Raw genomic sequence first — 17,505 nt, forward strand, 5'->3', positions numbered from 1 at the left:
AGATAAAAACAAAACAAGACCCAACTCTATGTTGTCTACAGGGAGCCCACTTGAAATACAAAGACTCTGGTTGAAAGTAAAAGGATGGAGAAAGACATACTATTGTGCCTACACTAATCAAACACTGGAATAGATATATTAACTTCAGACAAAGCAAGCTTCAGAACAAGAAAAATTATCAGGGATAGAGATGGGCATTACATAATGCTAAAGGGTCAATTCTCCAAGAAGACATAACAATCTTAAACCTGTATGCACCTAACAACAATGTCAAACTACATGAGGCAAAAACAAACAAAACTCAAAGAAGAAAGGCAAACCTGTTACTGCAGTGGAAGACTTCAATGTCCCTCTTCAGTAACTGACCAATCCAGCAGACAGAAAAGCAACCAGACTATAGATGAGCTGGACATCACCACCCCACCAATCAGCTTGCTCTAGCTGACATTTATAGAACACACCATTTAACAGCAGCAGAGTCCACATCCTTCTCACACTCAACTGGAACATCAATCAAGAGAGAAAACATTCCTGACCATATAAAACACCTTAACAAATGTAAAAGAGCAGAAATCATACAAAGTACGTTCTCAGACCATACCGAATTAAACTAGAGGGAAATTTATAGCACTGAATGCATACATTAGAAAAGAAGAAACAGCTAAAATCAATCATATAAGCTTCTACCTTAGGAAACTAGAGAAAGAAGAGCAACTGAAGCTTTACTAAAGGAAGCAGATTAAAAAAAGAAATAAAAACTAGAGCAGATGTCAACAAAATTGAAAACAGAAAAACAACAGAGAAAATCAACAAAACAAAAAACTGGTTCTTTAAAAAGATCAATAAACATGAAGAGAAAATTCACAAAAGACAAATAAATAGCCAATAAAAATATAAATTGTTTGAAATTCAATGTTTATAAAATGCAAAATAAAGCAAATACGTTGCTATCAAAATCACAATTGTTTGCTTTTTGTTTTAACTATACTGTATTAATAGAAACTTTCAGAAGAGAGGTACAAGCGTGCAAACTGGTACACACTGGAGAACAACTTCCCAATACATCAATAGTTGTAAAACGCATTCATACAACAGTAACTCCACTTTTATACTTTAAGAGAGTAACCTAAAAGGGAACAAAACTGTGTACAATATGCTCATTATTAAGAATATGCAGAATATGAAGAAATTGAAATAACCCAAATGAGCGATACTAAAGAAATGGTAAATGGATTATGCTGCACCTCAGGGGTCGACAAATTTTTTCTGTAAAGAACAAGACAGTAAATATTTTAGCTTTCAAAGGCTACATGTGGTTTCTGTCACATATACCTTTTATTTCTCACAATTCTTTAAAAATGTAAGAACTACTCTTAGCACCTGAGGGCTGAATTTGGCCCACGGGCCACGGTCTGCTGACCCTGAATCACACTTCAATCAACGGATTCAAACAGCGTACATGAGTAGCCATTAAAACACCAAATTCTTAAATATTTAATAAAAGATGGACATGATCATGATATTAAAAAACAGAATACAAAGATATATGCAAGACAATTGTTATTAAGAAATATATGAACACACACATTTAAAAAAGATTGGAAGAACCTGCATTAAACTTAATACTGGCTACTGCGGCAGAATCACAGGCGATCTGATTTGATTTTGGATTTTGTTTCCCAACTTTCTCTTATGAGTGGGTATGACTCTGCCTGCTAATCCACTTGACCCTATCGCCTTTTCAGTGTTCCTCCCCACTCCCTACCCAGATTAGATTTTTCATCGTTAGACTCATTCTCAGCTCTCCTGCACTCTCAATACTCACTTGGCAAAACCTCGAGGTTGTTAAAATCAAAGCTCTGCCTCTTCCTGACAGCACTCTCGCAGCCGAAGGCAGCTGGAGGGAAACCTTACCTGCACCTTACACTCACAACCGGGTCTTCCCGTGCAGCCATCCACAGCCCCTTGCCCTGTCCAGTCTTCTCCTGCTCGCCTGGACAGCGTTTTGCCGTCCTCCTCCTCAAACCTCCAACACACCCCTCCCAGCCCCACTGCCACTCCCACTGATGACCTGGTTCCCATTTCACTATGAAGACAGAAGCAACCAGAAGAGAACTTCCACATGCCCACGGCACATACCTGGTTACCTAACCCCACCCATTCCTCACCTCCCTCTAAGAAGCAGGGACTGTCCACCACCGCACTAGCCCATACCCTCTCACAGCAACTCACAACCCTCCTCCAGGAACTTGCCTTTGTCTCTGCATCAATCCGCACCCCCCCAAGATCTTTCCCATCAGTATAAAACATGCTGCCATTTCTTCCATCTTAAAACACAAAACAAAAACTGTTAAAAATGAATAAAATTTAAGTCTTAGTTTTAATAACTAAATCAACAGGTTCAAAATGAAAAAATATTCACTTTCAAGCGAAGGGTATGGAAAACTGATGGAGTCAATTTTTCTATATATGCTCATATTAGGTGCAGCCAAGTCTAGAAAAACAAGTGCATTAGTTATTCAGAGGAAAACTGCAACCTAGCACAGTGTCCGCTGCGCAGTGGAAGGTCCAGCACTTCCGGCCCAGCTCTGCCAGTGCTTACCAAACTGGCTGATGGACAGAGTGGTCACCAAGGCAGAATGGAGTCTATATATGGGCTCAACGCCCAGACCTGTGCTGCCCAAAACTGATCTGGGTCCGCCACTGTGTGTGCCCAGTGTGCCAACAGCAGAGCCTCCAGCATGGCCTGCCCCTGGGGGCACAATGAGGGATCATTATGCGGGGTCCCTTCCATCATGGAGGGGCAGCCATCTATCCTCACAGGAAAATTGCATTTCCTGTGTTCAGATTTACCTTCCCTGCCTGAAACATTTCTCCCAGAATCACAGCTCTTGTACCCACAGAATGCCTTTTCCACTGCCATCAACAGAGCAGGCCTGAGACTGCTGTCTGCCTTGGCTGGCATCTGGGAACAGTTTCTAACACGTCCCCTATGCCGTTAAGGCTGGGACACTGAACCCTGCGTACCAGGGTACACTGCGATTTCTGGTGAACACCTGTCTTCTTTCTGGGAGTCTGGATTTGAGCAGTTGCTAAAGCAGAGGGTGCCAACATGACCAGGCCCCAGCAAAAACTCTGGGCACTGAGTGTCTAATGGGCTGGCTGGGCGGAAATACTGACCATTTGTTACTGCATTCTTCATGCTGGACAAAGTAGCTCACTCAGTGTTTCTCTCACAGGAGAGAGGGAGCCTTGGAAGCCTGTGCATAGATTACTCCAGACTTTGCTGTGTCTTTTTCCTTATTGATCCAGCTGTGTATCCTCACTAATTCACTATAACATACTTTAGCCATGAGTACAACTATATGCTGAGTTTCCTGAGTCCTTCTAGAGAATTCCCAAGTGTGGGAGTGGGCTTAGGGACCCCCAAAACACATGGTATACTGGTTGAATAGTGTCTCCCCAAAATTCATGTCTACCTGGAACCTGTGAATGTGACCTTATTTGGAAACAGGGTCTTTGCAGACGTAAGTTAAAATGTGATCATAGTAGATTAATCCCATGACTGGTATCCTTACAAGAAAGAAATTCAGACAGAGACCCAGACACACAGGGAAGAACGCCAAGTGAAGACAGAGGCAGAGATGGGAGTGGTGTAGTCACATGCCAAGAAATGCCAGGGATTGTCAGCAACCACCAGAAGCTGGAAGAGGCAAGGAAGGATTCTTCCTAGAGCCTTCAGAGGGAGCGCAGCACTATCGACGCTCTGATTTTGGACTTTTGGCCTCCAGAACCAAGAGACAATCAACTTCTATTGTTTTAAGCCCCTCGGGGGACGGTCATTTGTTATAGCAGTCCCAAGACACTCAGACACATGGTCATCCACATGATGTGGTCCTGACTGAGGAACTCATTTCATGGCAAAGGAAGTGTGACAACGGCTCCATGTGCATGACATTCACCATCCTGACTGATCCCCCAATGCCAGGACGCAGCTGGCCTGACAGAACAGTGGAATGGCCTCTTGGAGGCTATCAAGGCACCGACTGGAGAAAGCACTTTGCTGTGTGTCTGTAAGAGAGCTGGGGTGCTGTCTTACAAGGTAAACTGGCAGCAGGATTTAGCACCATCTCCCTACCATCTTGGGCTGGGCTGAGGACAAGGTGTCCAGGGGAGAAACGCCTCCACCAGATCATGCAGTAGCAGCCTTCTTAAATGAGAAGCCAATATCACACCTGGTCTTTGGGGCTCCTCAAGTCATTCCATCAGCTGAAAGAGGAGGCAGAGGTGGCCGTCCTGAGCTAGCGTGATTGATCCTGAGTACCAAGGGAAGCTGGGTAGACTGTGCACAGTGGGGACAGAAAGGGCTGTGTCTGGAACCTAGCAGATTCACTGAGGTCCCTGAGAACTCTAGACAGTGGAGATCCACAGCAACCCCACAAAGGAGGGTCACCAAGGCTCCAACCCACACAGGAAGGTGTAGGACACTCCACCAGGAACACAAGCACAGTGAGGGGAGAAGCTCACAGAGCAGGAGGAGGGCCTGTCTGAGGAGGAGGGACAGACGCACATGAGATCACCTGAAGAGCTGGCAGGGGCAGCTTCCAGGCAGAGGGAAGGGCACAGCAGGGCAAGGATGGAAGAGGAGCCCCGAGCACATCTGAGTGTCACCTGTAGAAGGCCATGTGCTGAGACGCTGTAAGAGGCCAGCCAGCCAGTGGGGATGCCTGTCTGGCACTCAGGGGAAAGGTCTGGGCTGTGACCTAAGGTGGGCATCTATGGTATTTGCAGCCATAGGGCTGGGTAGTCACCAAGAGACTGAGTAAAAGGTCACTTCCTTGACAAGAGCCATTTCCAGAGAGCGGTAAGGATGGAGATAGCATTTTTTTTTCTACTCAGAAGATTTGTATGGCTATTATTTTCTATTTAGAAAATACCAAGGAATACTCACATTACCCAGAATGATCTAAAATGTGTCACATCATATCCCTCCTCTGCTCAAACCCAAAACAGCTTCTTGTCTTGTTCAGAAACAAGTCCTAAGTCCTTACCATAGCACCAAAGGCCCACGACCTACCCCCCAACTTCCGCCATGGTCTTCCCTCCATGACCTACACCCCTTCCACCGTGGCCTCCCCCTCCATGACCTATCCCCCTTCCACCGGGGCCTCCCCTCCATGACCCACCCCCCTTCCACCATGGTCTCCCCTCCTCCACTCTCCCTTGCTCCGGCCACACTGGCTTGGCTGCTGGGCACACCCTCCCACTGTACTCCTGCCTCAGAGCCTTTCCACCTGCAGGCCTCTCTGCCCCTGCTCACCCCCAGACACCACAGGGCCCAGAACTCGAGTCAATTTGGGCCTCTTCAGAAGACAGCCCTACCTCCTTCTTTCCCCAACAGTGCCCTCTGTCACTCACACCCCAGCGACTCACTGTTCTGTTACTCAGGGTTACCATTCTTCATGGCCTTTAGCCCCCAACACAGTCCAATTGATTTGGGCACTATCTATCTCCCCCATAAAATGTATCTTTGATGAGAGCAGGAGTTTTATTGGATACTATATCCCCTAAATCTAGAACAGTGCCTGGCACATGGTGAAAACAAAATATTTGTTGAATTAATAATGGCAATCAATTAATTCATTGTCAGACCACAGAATGCAAGAGCCTGCTTGGAAGGAAAAAGGAAATACTCCTACGTATCAGCACTGTTAACACCTAACTTGAAACATAATTACTTCAAAATCCTTTAAGTTCCTACAGCAGGTAAGTGGACCAATCGTACTGCACTCAGAACATCAGCCCCGGCCCCTGCCCGCAGCTCCCAAGGTCACGGACTCACAGCCTTCGCAGGTGGTAAAAAGTCCGGTCATCCTGGTCAAGCCATGGCCCCTTCTCATACTTGAGGTATTCAATATCCTCTACCACCTAGACAGAGAGAATGCCGACTGTAACACAGAGTCCCAGCAAATTTTCTAATGCTGTAACCAGCTGAGAAATTTAAATGAGATAAAACTTTTTAATACATTAAAGCTACAAATATCTGGCAGGAAGAATCATACTAAGAAAGTCAAAAAAAAAAGAAGTCGGACAGATGGCCTTCACTGAAACAGTGGGACTGAGTGATGATCCCTAAATGTGGGTGCCTCACCCAGCACTTGGGGGTCATGGGGTGCCGCTGGTCCTCCAGGTGGGCGCCTCGCCCAGCACTCGGAGGTCATGGGGTGCCGCTGGTCCTCCATGTGGGCGCCTCGCCCAGCACTCGGGGGTCGTGGGGTGCTGCCTCGCCCAGCACTCGGGGGTCATGGGGTGCTGCTGGTCCTCAATGTGGGCACCTCGCCCAGCACTCGGGGGTCACGGAGTGCCGCTGGTCCTCCATGTGGGCGCCTCGCCCAGCACTCGGGGGTCACGCGGCGCCGCTGGTCCTCCATGTGGGCGCCTCGCCCAGCACTCGGGGGTCACGCGGCGCCGCTGGTCCTCCATGTGGGCGCCTCACCCAGCACTCGGGGGTCATGGGGTGCCGCTGGTCCTCCATGTGGGTGCCTCGCCCAGCACTCGGGGGTCATGGGGTGCCGCTGGTCCTCCATGTGGGCGCCTCGCCCAGCTCTCAGGGGTCGTGGGGTGCTGCCTTGCCCAGCACTCGGGGGTAATGGGGTGCTGCTGGTACTCAATGTGGGCACCTCGCCCAGCACTCGGGGGTCACGGGGTGCCGCTGGTCCTCAATGTGGGCGCCTCGCTCAGTACTCGGGGGTCACGGGGTGCCGCTGGTCCTCAATGTGCACGCCTCGCCCAGCACTCGGGGTTCATGGGGTGCCGCTGGTCCTCAATGTGGGCGCCTCGCCCAGCACTCGGGGGTCACGGGGTGCCGCTGGTCCTCCATGTGGGCGCCTCGCCCAGCACTCGGGGGTCACGGGGTGCCGCTGGTCCTCAATGTGGGCGCCTCGCCCAGCACTCGGGGGTCGTGGGGTGCCGCTGGTCCTCAATGTGGGCGCCTCGCCCAGCACTCAGGTCACAGGGGAGTACATTGAATTATGAATTCAAAAGACACAGTCTCAGAGATAAAATGTATTATTCTTCCCAGAAAGGTGCCATCTAAACAGGCTGTCAAAGGTATAAAAATAATCTAAAAACAAATCGACATCACAGAAACAGAAGGCTGGGAAGGAAATGATTGTAATTTAACCAGTCGAAAGAGAACAAACCAAGTCTAAAAAGAATTCTTACGCTGCTCCTAGAGCTGGGACTCGACAGTCCTTTGTCTTAGAGGAGAATGCTATTCTCTTTGTAAACAGCTGGTCCTGTAACTTCCTCCCTGTTCTCTCAGTGCCACGGGGCAACTGAGATGTGCTTTTACTAAAGCTGTGGACTCTGCAATGCTTTCTCTGTTATAATATCACCACCTACAGCTCAAGCCTAGATCATAACACCTGTATGCTCTTCAAGAATTTTTATACTCTAGGTTTTATTTTTTAGTAATTTATGCTTAATATATAATATAAAATATGGGACTTTTTTTTACCAACTGGATGGTAAAAAAATTGTCTCAATACCATTTAAGAAATAATCCATTTTCCTCTACTTCATTTTCTATTGTCCTTTAAAGTACTGACCTTACCAAACTAAAGTCACACACACCCACACACACGTGCGTGAGCACACGCACCTATTAAGTCTTAACTCTGTTCTGTTGCATTAAGCTATTTATTAATTGTTGTGTTAATACCACAGTGCTTTCACTACCATACTTTCGTAATATGTTTTTGTATTTGGGAGGGCGTGAATGTTCCTGCATTATTCTTTCTCAAAATTTTTTGGCTATTACTCATTAATCGCACTAAGATTGACTGGAATTTCACAAAACGCACCTACTAATTTGGGGAAAGCTGATATCTTTATATTACTAAACCTTTCCCCTTAACTAATCCAACTTTCAATTTTACCCTCTGGTTAATAAAAATGTTGGAGCAGAGAACCCAAGGTTCTTCGTATCTTCACCATTCTGTAATTTTAAGATCCTAGAAACTGAATTATTTAGAAAAAAATCAAAACCTCCTGACCAGGAGAGTTAGAGGGGCTGGCCTGGAACGGTTAGATTATAAAACACAGACATTTCTAAGACCAGTGGGAGCTGAACCAATTATCTGATTTGCAAGAACCCTACACATGAATCAAATTTAATAATTATAAACTTTTCAGCCATTTTCTTACCTTTTCTGCATCTTGAGCTTCCTTTGCACTATATTGTAAAACCTCACATTTCTCACTGTAAGAAAAAGCAAGATGAAATTCAATGTAAATTTCCCAAGCTTGCCTTAATGTACAAAATGAATATACAATATTAAAGTCTCCCTACAGATATTAAAACGTGAGTCACCTTCTCTCAACTGGGAATTGTGCTGGGCATGTTCTGGCTCACATGGCTTGACTGTTAAGGAGGATGAGTTAGGAACAGAAATGTGCTCGTGGCTGGATGGACACAGCAGGTCTGTTTCCTGGCTTCCCTTCTCTCTACTTCACTGCCCCCACCCCACGGGCAGGAGAGACCAGTGTCTACCAAAGACAGGGCACACGGCTCACCTCCACTGCCACACAGACCACCTCCAGCTGCAGCACTCATTACAGAAGAGCACAGAGGAGCCCAGGGCCATTACGTAGGCACAGAGAGCAGCCAAATGGTGGGGGACGTGGGGGACACACACACATTACCTGAGCTGCTAATGAAACCCTCAAAATAACCTGTTTCAACCAAACTATGCAGCAGGATAGCAGTAACTCAGTTCCCTTAGTCCTCGGTCCTGAGTCTGGACACAACTGGGTCCCAGCAAGAAGAGAACAGCAGATTGCCATTTCCAGCACTTTTGCCCATTTCCTCACCATGTTTATTGTCATTCAAAGACCAGGTTGCCCAGCCAGGAGATGCCTGAAGACCAGCAGGCTGCTAAGTCTGTACCTGGCAAACGAAGGAGGCTGCCTCTGTCACCACCTCCAGACCAACCAGAGGGAAACTGGAGGTCACAACCCCAGCCAGAGAGGCCCGAGAGGCCACTCAGACCAGGAGAACACGGGAGAGCCCATCACTGCAGAATCGTTTGAGGCCCCTTCCAGCAAGGGGACAGTGAAATGTCAAGGATGGATTACTGCTTCCCATGATCATCTGCTTGGCATAAATGAGGGACATTTCCTCATTTAGGCATCTTTATACCAGAGCACCCTCCTCTGGATGGGATGTAAATCTAGAGTAAATACCCCAAGAATTTACACCTATACTCAGAAATTCAGATACAACCTACTATAATGGTATCAAACGTCACCAACTCTGCTAACAACCTTCAATGGGCCACTAGTTTAATTAACTGAGTTAGTATAGATAAGGTACCTGTATTAAGTATCATTATTACTGGCTCATATTAATTCCAAAGAGTAAGAAAAAAGTTTCTAGGCACTATAATTATAGATAAGCCTATATTATATAATCCAAAGAAAGTTATCCAACTAGATAACAGTTTCTAACCGCGACTAGCCCACTGCCTTTCTTGGATCCCTATAAAGATGAACAGAAATGGTCAGAAACTATAAACACGACGAATGATGAGTCCATAAAGTTAGGAGAATAAACTCACTGCATTTGCCACTGAGGCTGAGAAGTACAAGGTCACCCTAAGTATAGGACTTACTGTGTTTCCTCCTCAACTGCCTGGAACAACACACTGTTACTATGAAAAGTCAGGTACACAGTGACAAAGGGGAATAATATCCCCCTGCAAGTCATGCAAGCCAAAACTAAACTAAAGTGTGTAGGAGACAAAGGCTGCAAACACTCCTGGATGATCAAGGGAACAGGGCAGCACTGAGACAACATTATTTCTTCTCATGCAACAATATGAAGGGTCACCCTTGACGTATCTGTCACAGAGTGAGCATGGGAGACCAGGAAAATACAGGACAGAGACTTGCAACACACATAACTGAGCAGACATTCACTAAGCCCCTGTCAGGCGGCAGGCCCCATGTGTGGCGAACAAGATGACAAAGACAGGGCTTCTCAGCCTCCAGAAATTTGAGACCCCAGACCATCTACTGAAAACAACCTACAGAACCAATTTTATGGCCTAACATTTCCATGTTCCATGTGATTCGATTCAACAGACATTTACTTTCTGGGTGCCTATGACGGGCACAGCATCATGCCAAATGCCTCAGTAACAACACACCGACAAATAAAAGAGGGCAAACTCACCCTCCTGTGCTGGGTCACCCCTGCCTCTCCTTCCCACGATTTGTGAAGGGAGGCTAAAACAAAGACAGCGACCGTGTGGGTCTCAGCAATGTGGAGATATCTTCAAAGGCCCAAGGAGCCAACTCAATTCCCACTGCAACAGCATCCTGTTCCCACAGACACAGGGAGGCCACAGGGAGCCCCACGCCCGCTGTTTCCTGAAGCCACAGATTCCCCTCCATGGGCTCCCCCAGCCCCTCAGCCGCCTGAGAACAAGATTAAAGAATGGATATTTACAAAGTACGCTCAGTCGCAGGTTGGTCACATAGTGCTCCCTTCCCATCTGTGAAATCTCAGCATAAAAGTGTCTTCTCAGACAGGCCTACCCTATCCTGTCTGAGCAACCACTGTGTCTCCAGCGAACACTGACACCGACAGTAACACTCACGGAGCTGAACAAATATTTGTTAACAAGTGAATGGACTAATCTTTGTTAAACCAAGCTCCAGCTCATACTTATTTATGATACATTTGTAAGCAAGGTAACGAGGATACATAACATACACTCCTAGGATTTTGGTCAGAGATGAAAAAGTCAGAAAATACACATTCCTGTGCTACATTAGTTCGTTGTGCCTCTTAAAATGTCACAACACGACTATTTAGGAAAAGGCTGAAACGTTCTTTATGCATTCTTGAACAACATATACAGAGACAGTGAAGCATCCACATGTCTCAATAGGCTAGTGAGAAGAGCTAACAAGGGAGGGACCAACGCAGACGAAGACGAGACCTTGAGAAATTCTCCCACAGCAGCCATCAACCCCGTCAAGTAAAGGTGCTCTGACCTTCACTTGGTCACTTCAAACACTGACACTCAAACTGAAAAATATTTCTCTTATTCAATTTTGATTTTATCGTTTAATTACTAACAGTCTAACAATTTTATCTTCTAAGGTTGTTCTTTGTAAATAAACAGTATTTAACTAAATGACAGTTTAAATAAGTCCAGGAAACCCAAAATTGTTGCTGTGGGAAAATAAGTTCTGAATTCTAAACACAAAGACTTATAAACTTTAGATTATAATCTATTTGTGATAGGTTTCTGGAAATTTATGTAAAGTCTGGTAGTTTTAGTGAAATTTCATAGTGAATTCCCAAGATAAAACCTCAAGATGAAATACATCACCAAGCTGCAGTACAATCGTGGTCTATAATTCAATGCTTAAAATAATGCACATTGCACAGAATACTTCACATATTTGTTCTTCTAAACGTGACAAACGACCTGTATTTTAAGTGGCTCCCATTATCCATACAGCTTGAGCTGCTGGACAGAATTCACTTTAACGATGAACAGACTCTATCTGTTCAAAAGACAAGAGTTGAAATCACAGCAAGATGAAGGGGTGAGAAACAAACTCACAAGGCTTAACAAATCTACGGGGCAGAAGGGGTAGGAGCTGCAATGAAATAAAATCTATACTATAATATGATATTCATTTGGAAAAATAAAATTAAGCACACACACACATACTCATATGTATGCCTACATATAGTTCTTATAACACAAACCACTGCAGGCAGAGCTCCACCACATGTCCCTGACAGAGGATACAGTACAACAGTTCCCAGCACGTGTGCAGTGTCTGCAGCAGTGCATGGTACAGTTTGTAACACAATCGTAAACTGGGTGAAGGCTCCCTCTTTTCAGGTAGACAAGTTAAGATAAACCTATTTTGTGGTTACTATCATGTGCTACAAACACAAAACATCAACAACAAAAAAGCCCTCTCTTTTACGTCATCTTGGCTTGCCCAGTGGAGTGGACAAGCGACGATTACCAAAATGAAAGCATAGAGCTCGCGCCAGAGGTGGCGAGAACTGGCGGCAAACGCCAATGCCAGAATAAACACGCAAACAAGAGGACAACGATGCCACTTACAAGGCTGAAGTGTGACTGGACGGCCCGCTAACCATGCCAGCTCTACATATACGACAGACATGAAGCGTGACTCGACGCCTCGCTAACCGTGCCAGCTCTACATATACGACAGACGTGACGCGTGACTCGACGTCTCGCTAACCGTGCCAGCTCTACATACAAGACAGACATGAAGCGTGACTCGACGCCTCGCTAACCGTGCCAGCTCTACATATACGACAGACATGAAGCGTGACTCAACGCCTCGCTAACCGTGCCAGCTCTACATACACGACAGACATGAAGCGTGACTTGACACCCCACTAATGGTGTCAGCTCTACAAACACAACAGACACAAAGCGTGACTCGACACCCCGCTAACCGTGTCAGCTCTACAGACACAACAGACATGAAGCGTGACTCGACGCCCTGCTAACCGTGTCAGCTCTATAGACACAAGACACACGAAGCGTGACTTGATGTCCCACTAACCGTGTCAGCTCTACAGACACAACAGACATGAAGTGTGACTCGATGCCCCGCTAACCGTGCCAGCTCTTCATATACAACAGACATGAAGCGTGACTTGACACCCCGCTAACGGTGTCAGCTCTACAGACACAGCAGACACGAGGCGTGACTCAATGCCCTGCTAACCGTGTCGGCTCTACAGACACAACAGACATGAAGCATGACTCAATGCCCTGCTAATGGTGGCAGCTCTACAGACACAACAGACATGAAATGTGACTCGATGCCCTGCTAACCATGTCAGCTCTACAGACACAACAGACATGAAGCGTGACTCGATGCCCCGCTAACCATGTCAGCTCTACAGACACAACAGACACAAAGTATGACTCGATGCCCCGCTAACCATGTCAGTTCTACAGCCACAACAGACATGAAGCGTGACTTGACGCCCTGCTAACGGTGGCAGCTCTACAGCCACAACAGACATGAAGCATGACTTGATGCCCTGTTAACGGCGGCAGCTCTACAGACATAACAAACATTCTGGTCAGGGCTCTGATGTGCACTTTCCCTTCTGGGTGTCTGAAGCTGGAGACAAAGAAAGAAAGACACAAACCTGGAAATTCAGTAAGGTTTACACTGCCAAAAAAGAGGTCCATCTCATCCATGTGTAGTAAGACTAAAACTCTTGAGCAATGATGACACAAGCCCTTTACACTTGAAAAACATCCAAATTCAAATCAACCTAGGAAGACATCAAGGGAGCTTTTTCCTCCAAAGTGTGTTCTCTGCTTCTTGTGAGAGGAAGCGGCACCATAATACTAGGAATTAGCCCAGGCCATGAAGGGCCCACGGTAACCACAAGAACCTAACATCTCACATTCTCAGTGCCTCCTAACAAAGACTCCGAATGCCAAGTTGGGGTTTCTGCAGTGATGTAGGAAACTTACCCTGACCTGTGTGATTTCTGAGGAATGATGAGTGGGTAATGACACTCTGGAAACAGAACTGCTGTTTTCAAGTCTGGGAAATCACCTCAAAGGCTGACAGCATTTCTGAGGCTATGGTGACACTCATCACGCTCAGCAGACTGAACTGGGGCCGGCAACTGAGTGTGCATGGCAGCACCCAGCAATGCTGGGTCCATGACCAAGTCCTAGTGAAAACCTATCCTTAGGAACCACTGTGTTGGTCACCACCAAGCAACAACTTCCAAAACTCTGTGCAGCCTGCACCTGGCTATAAAGTTAGTTAGGTAAAAAACAGAGTTAGAGCGGCTGGCCCCGTGGCTTAGCGGTTACGTGCAAAGCGCTCCGCTACTGGTGGCCCGGGTTCGGATTCCGGGCGAGCACCGACGTACCGCTTGTCCGGCCATGCTGAGGCGCCGTCCCACATACGGCAACTAGCAGGATGTGCAACTACAACAAACTACTATCTACGGGGGCTGTGGGGAGAAAAAGGGAAAGGAAGAAGATTGGCAATAGATGTTAGCTCAGGGCTGGTCTTCCTCAGCAATAAGAGGAGGATTGGCATAGATGTTAGCTCAGGGCTGATCTTCCTCACAAAAAAAACAGAGTTAGACATCAGATTGCCTGCCCTGACTTGTGAGGATCTGAAGAGTCTTCTGCTCCCCAGTGGGATGCACCAGTCACCAGAGAGAACGTGCCTGGCTAGTTTATCAGCTGAGGAGGAAGCTGTCTGATTGTCAGCGCTATGGGAAGCGACACCTTCCTGAATCCTGGGGAAACATATTTGACCTGTGGATTACTCGAGACTTCACAAGCTAACTTCCAATATAGTTCAAGTACAGACAGCCAAATTAAGCAATGGATACTTATAATCGTTGCTGAACATATTTCATGATCAGGAAGTCCTCAAAGATAAGCTCTTGAAAATAACTGCAAGGTGAAAGGAAACCTCACCTTTTCTGCAAGCTGAATTCAGGCATTATTTCCCTGCTGTTATCAGGAAAAATCCTATTTGAGAACCTGTCAGGAAACCCTTTCTCAGTGATATTTTTGTAACCAGAAGATATCCAAGAGGGATTTTTGGGACTGAAATTCTAGGGTCAACTATCTCTGATTATTCTGTTTATTCACACAGCTCTATATATTCCCCCGGCAAGATTTACAAGGCTGCTTTGTTTGCACTTCTGGTCCTGAAAACACAGCAGTACAACAGGAGGAAAGGAACATACAGTTCACCGTCTTTTCTGCTGCCTACAAGAGAAAAGCTTATCACAAGCAAGCAGACGTGATATAAGCACAAATGCCTGTTCCAATTTAAAAATCAAAGTTTTCTTCCAAAATCACTATGCCTTGCTTTGTTTTTAGTCAAAATTTTATAGTTACTTTGAAATTTTAAACAAGGGCATAAGATTTTTAGGTATCAAAAGAGGTTTAAGTTTAAAAAAAGTTTAAGAAATACTACTAGAAACCTTCCATAAAAGCATTATTCACAAAATCCAGTTTTAATTGCACTTGAGTGACAGTAGTAAATGACTTCCCTTACACACAAATACCCTCAGGATCATAGAATGGCAAGCGAGACGGTAGATGAAAATAGATTTCCCTTGTGCTTTCCATAAAGAAAAAAAGAGGGAGGAGAAAGAGAAAAGGTCTGGTGGTGTTTTCATTTATCTAAACATCGCTTAAGATATCATTTAAAAGTATACAGACTGTTTATTTTTCATGAATTTTCTGTATGGATTCACTGAGCACTTAGCTGTCACCTAAAGTAAAAATATATGAGTTCTCTAATGCTAAAACCTGTGATGAAATAGAGCTTCAGTTTATTTCTATCATCAAAAAATGTTAAAAATGTAACAAACAAAAAAAGTACTGATAAAATAAGCAAACCAAAAACCAGCCAACGAACCAAAAACTCCACCAAATCAAACTGAAATGTCTGCTGTCATTCATGCTTAAAAACAACAGATTGAAACAGCCCAGACAACACCAACGTCATAAACAACTATGCATGAAGGCACTCTAGTCATATAAATAAATCACGCACTCGGCTCACCTCATTTCAGGAAGGAAGGTTTTCTTATACGCATTCTCGATGTCCTGAAGATAGGCAGAGGTGATCTTCATTTCGTGTGGCTAGACAAAACAAGAAAAATGAAACCTTTAGATTTCTTTTCTTTTTACCTGTGCTAAGTAAAATGTGAAAACAATCAACCAACACTGTTTTCTTCGAAGAACTCCAGCTAGGCATTGTAGGGACTTTGGGGTGATAGAAAGGGGCCTCAGTACCAGTTAGAATTATTCTCATTCTCCTATAGTGAGCACCTAAGTTTGGCCAGGTGAAACCATAGCATGAAGTCTTTCACAGGCTCTAGGATGCTTACTTAGAATAGGGTCAGAAAGAATCCCCTTTTACAGTTACAGGGCCTGGCTTTCCCGTTTCACTGCGTGCTTGAGGGTGGGCAATGAAAGATTATAGACAACGTGAGGGGGAACTGGCCCACCTCTCCCCCATCCATCCTCAGCACCCTCCTCTCCGTCACCGACTCTCTCCATCCTTACCTCTTCTCTACCACTCACTCATCCCCCAACACCTCTCCCACTCTCTCCATCTCTCACGTCCCTCAACATCTGAAGTTTGCTAAGCCAATTTCAGAAATTTAAAACTCTAATTATGAGTGGCAAGTTTCAATATTTAAAATCTTTTATAGTTTAGCAATGCTAAGGGCTAAGTTACATTATCTTTCATCTTGTTTGACTATCTGCATGGCAGTTACCTCCCTCGAATGTCTTTCTTACTTACTCCCTTGTTTACCATAGGTCTCGCCCACTGGAATATAAGAACACACACTTATTATGATACGATGTTTCTTTGAGAAAATGTCCTTTTCTCACACACAGTGGTAATTTTAGCTGGTGACAGTATTCATCAAGACTTTACTTAGGAAAACTAAAAAGTTGATAGCTCTAATTTGGACCTCAAAATTGTTTCTGAAATATTATTATCCCAGATAACAAAAGAGTTATCTAGAGAATTCTGAATCTATGTCTTCATTTTTCTCAATAAACGTCACTGCAATAAGCAAAGGTATTCAAGACTATTCCATTGAGTGAGAATTAAGTATTTTTGACTTGCAGGTCCCTCCTTTTGCCACTTGATGGAATGTTCTTGAAAGTCTAAATTACATCATACTTAAGAGTAAACTCTTAAGTAATAAAAGGTACAGACTGGCAGTAAATAGGGAAAGACAGATGTCACATATGGGTTTACTACTGAAAGATGGAGGAAGACACTGAGTCTTCCGGGATCTTTCAGCAGCAGCAAAGGATACGGAGCTGTTCTGTTGCCCTTACAGGAACCCACCACTCAGCAGATATTTTCCTTTTTTTTTTTTTGTGAGGAAGATCAGCCCTGTGCTAACATCTGCCAATCCTCCTCTTTTTTTTGCTGAGGAAGACTGGCCCTGGGCTAACATCCGTGCACATCTTCCTCCACTTTATATGGGACGCCGCCACAGCATGGCTTGCCAAGCGGTGCGCCGGTGCGCGCCTGGGATCCGAACCGGCGAACCCCGGGCCACCGCAGCGGAGCGCGCGCACTTAACCGCTTGCGCCACCGGGCCGGCCCCTCAGCAGGTATTTTCTGAGCATCCACCAGGACTCCAGCCCTGAGGATGGGCACTGGAACAACAAACACACAGGCAACTTGACATTTCATTACAATGTCAAAAAGAACTCTCATTCTCCCCCAGGAAAAAAATACTCTGTGGGGAGTGATATTTCCAAACAAGTGCTAGTCATAAGGGCACAGACGGTCTTTGCTAATCTCTGTATCCTGCACCACGTTGAAGAGCCAGTGGGAAACTTCAAAACGAGAGCTTCCAGGCCACCTATGTCGGTCTCAACCAACGCCACAAAAAGT

The 17,505-nt window shown here is 45.5% G+C and overlaps 1 protein-coding gene across 3 annotated transcripts in view; it reads right to left on the bottom strand.

Moving 5' to 3' along the window:
- NDUFA10 (NADH:ubiquinone oxidoreductase subunit A10) overlaps positions 1-17,505 on the bottom strand; it is a 67,297-nt gene that overhangs the window by 35,464 nt on the left and 14,328 nt on the right. For all 3 annotated transcript variants that reach the window (XM_058533329.1, XM_058533327.1, XM_058533326.1), the window contains exons 6-8: positions 15,640-15,719; positions 8,209-8,263; positions 5,843-5,928 (exon numbers count right to left, since the gene is read on the bottom strand). In XM_058533329.1, the coding sequence (XP_058389312.1) occupies positions 5,843-5,928; positions 8,209-8,263; positions 15,640-15,719 (221 nt within the window). The remainder of the gene's footprint in view (positions 1-5,842; positions 5,929-8,208; positions 8,264-15,639; positions 15,720-17,505) is intronic.

The sequence above is a fragment of the Diceros bicornis genome, chromosome 37 (assembly GCF_020826845.1).
Source record: "Diceros bicornis minor isolate mBicDic1 chromosome 37, mDicBic1.mat.cur, whole genome shotgun sequence".
NCBI classification, from domain to species: domain Eukaryota; kingdom Metazoa; phylum Chordata; class Mammalia; order Perissodactyla; family Rhinocerotidae; genus Diceros; species Diceros bicornis.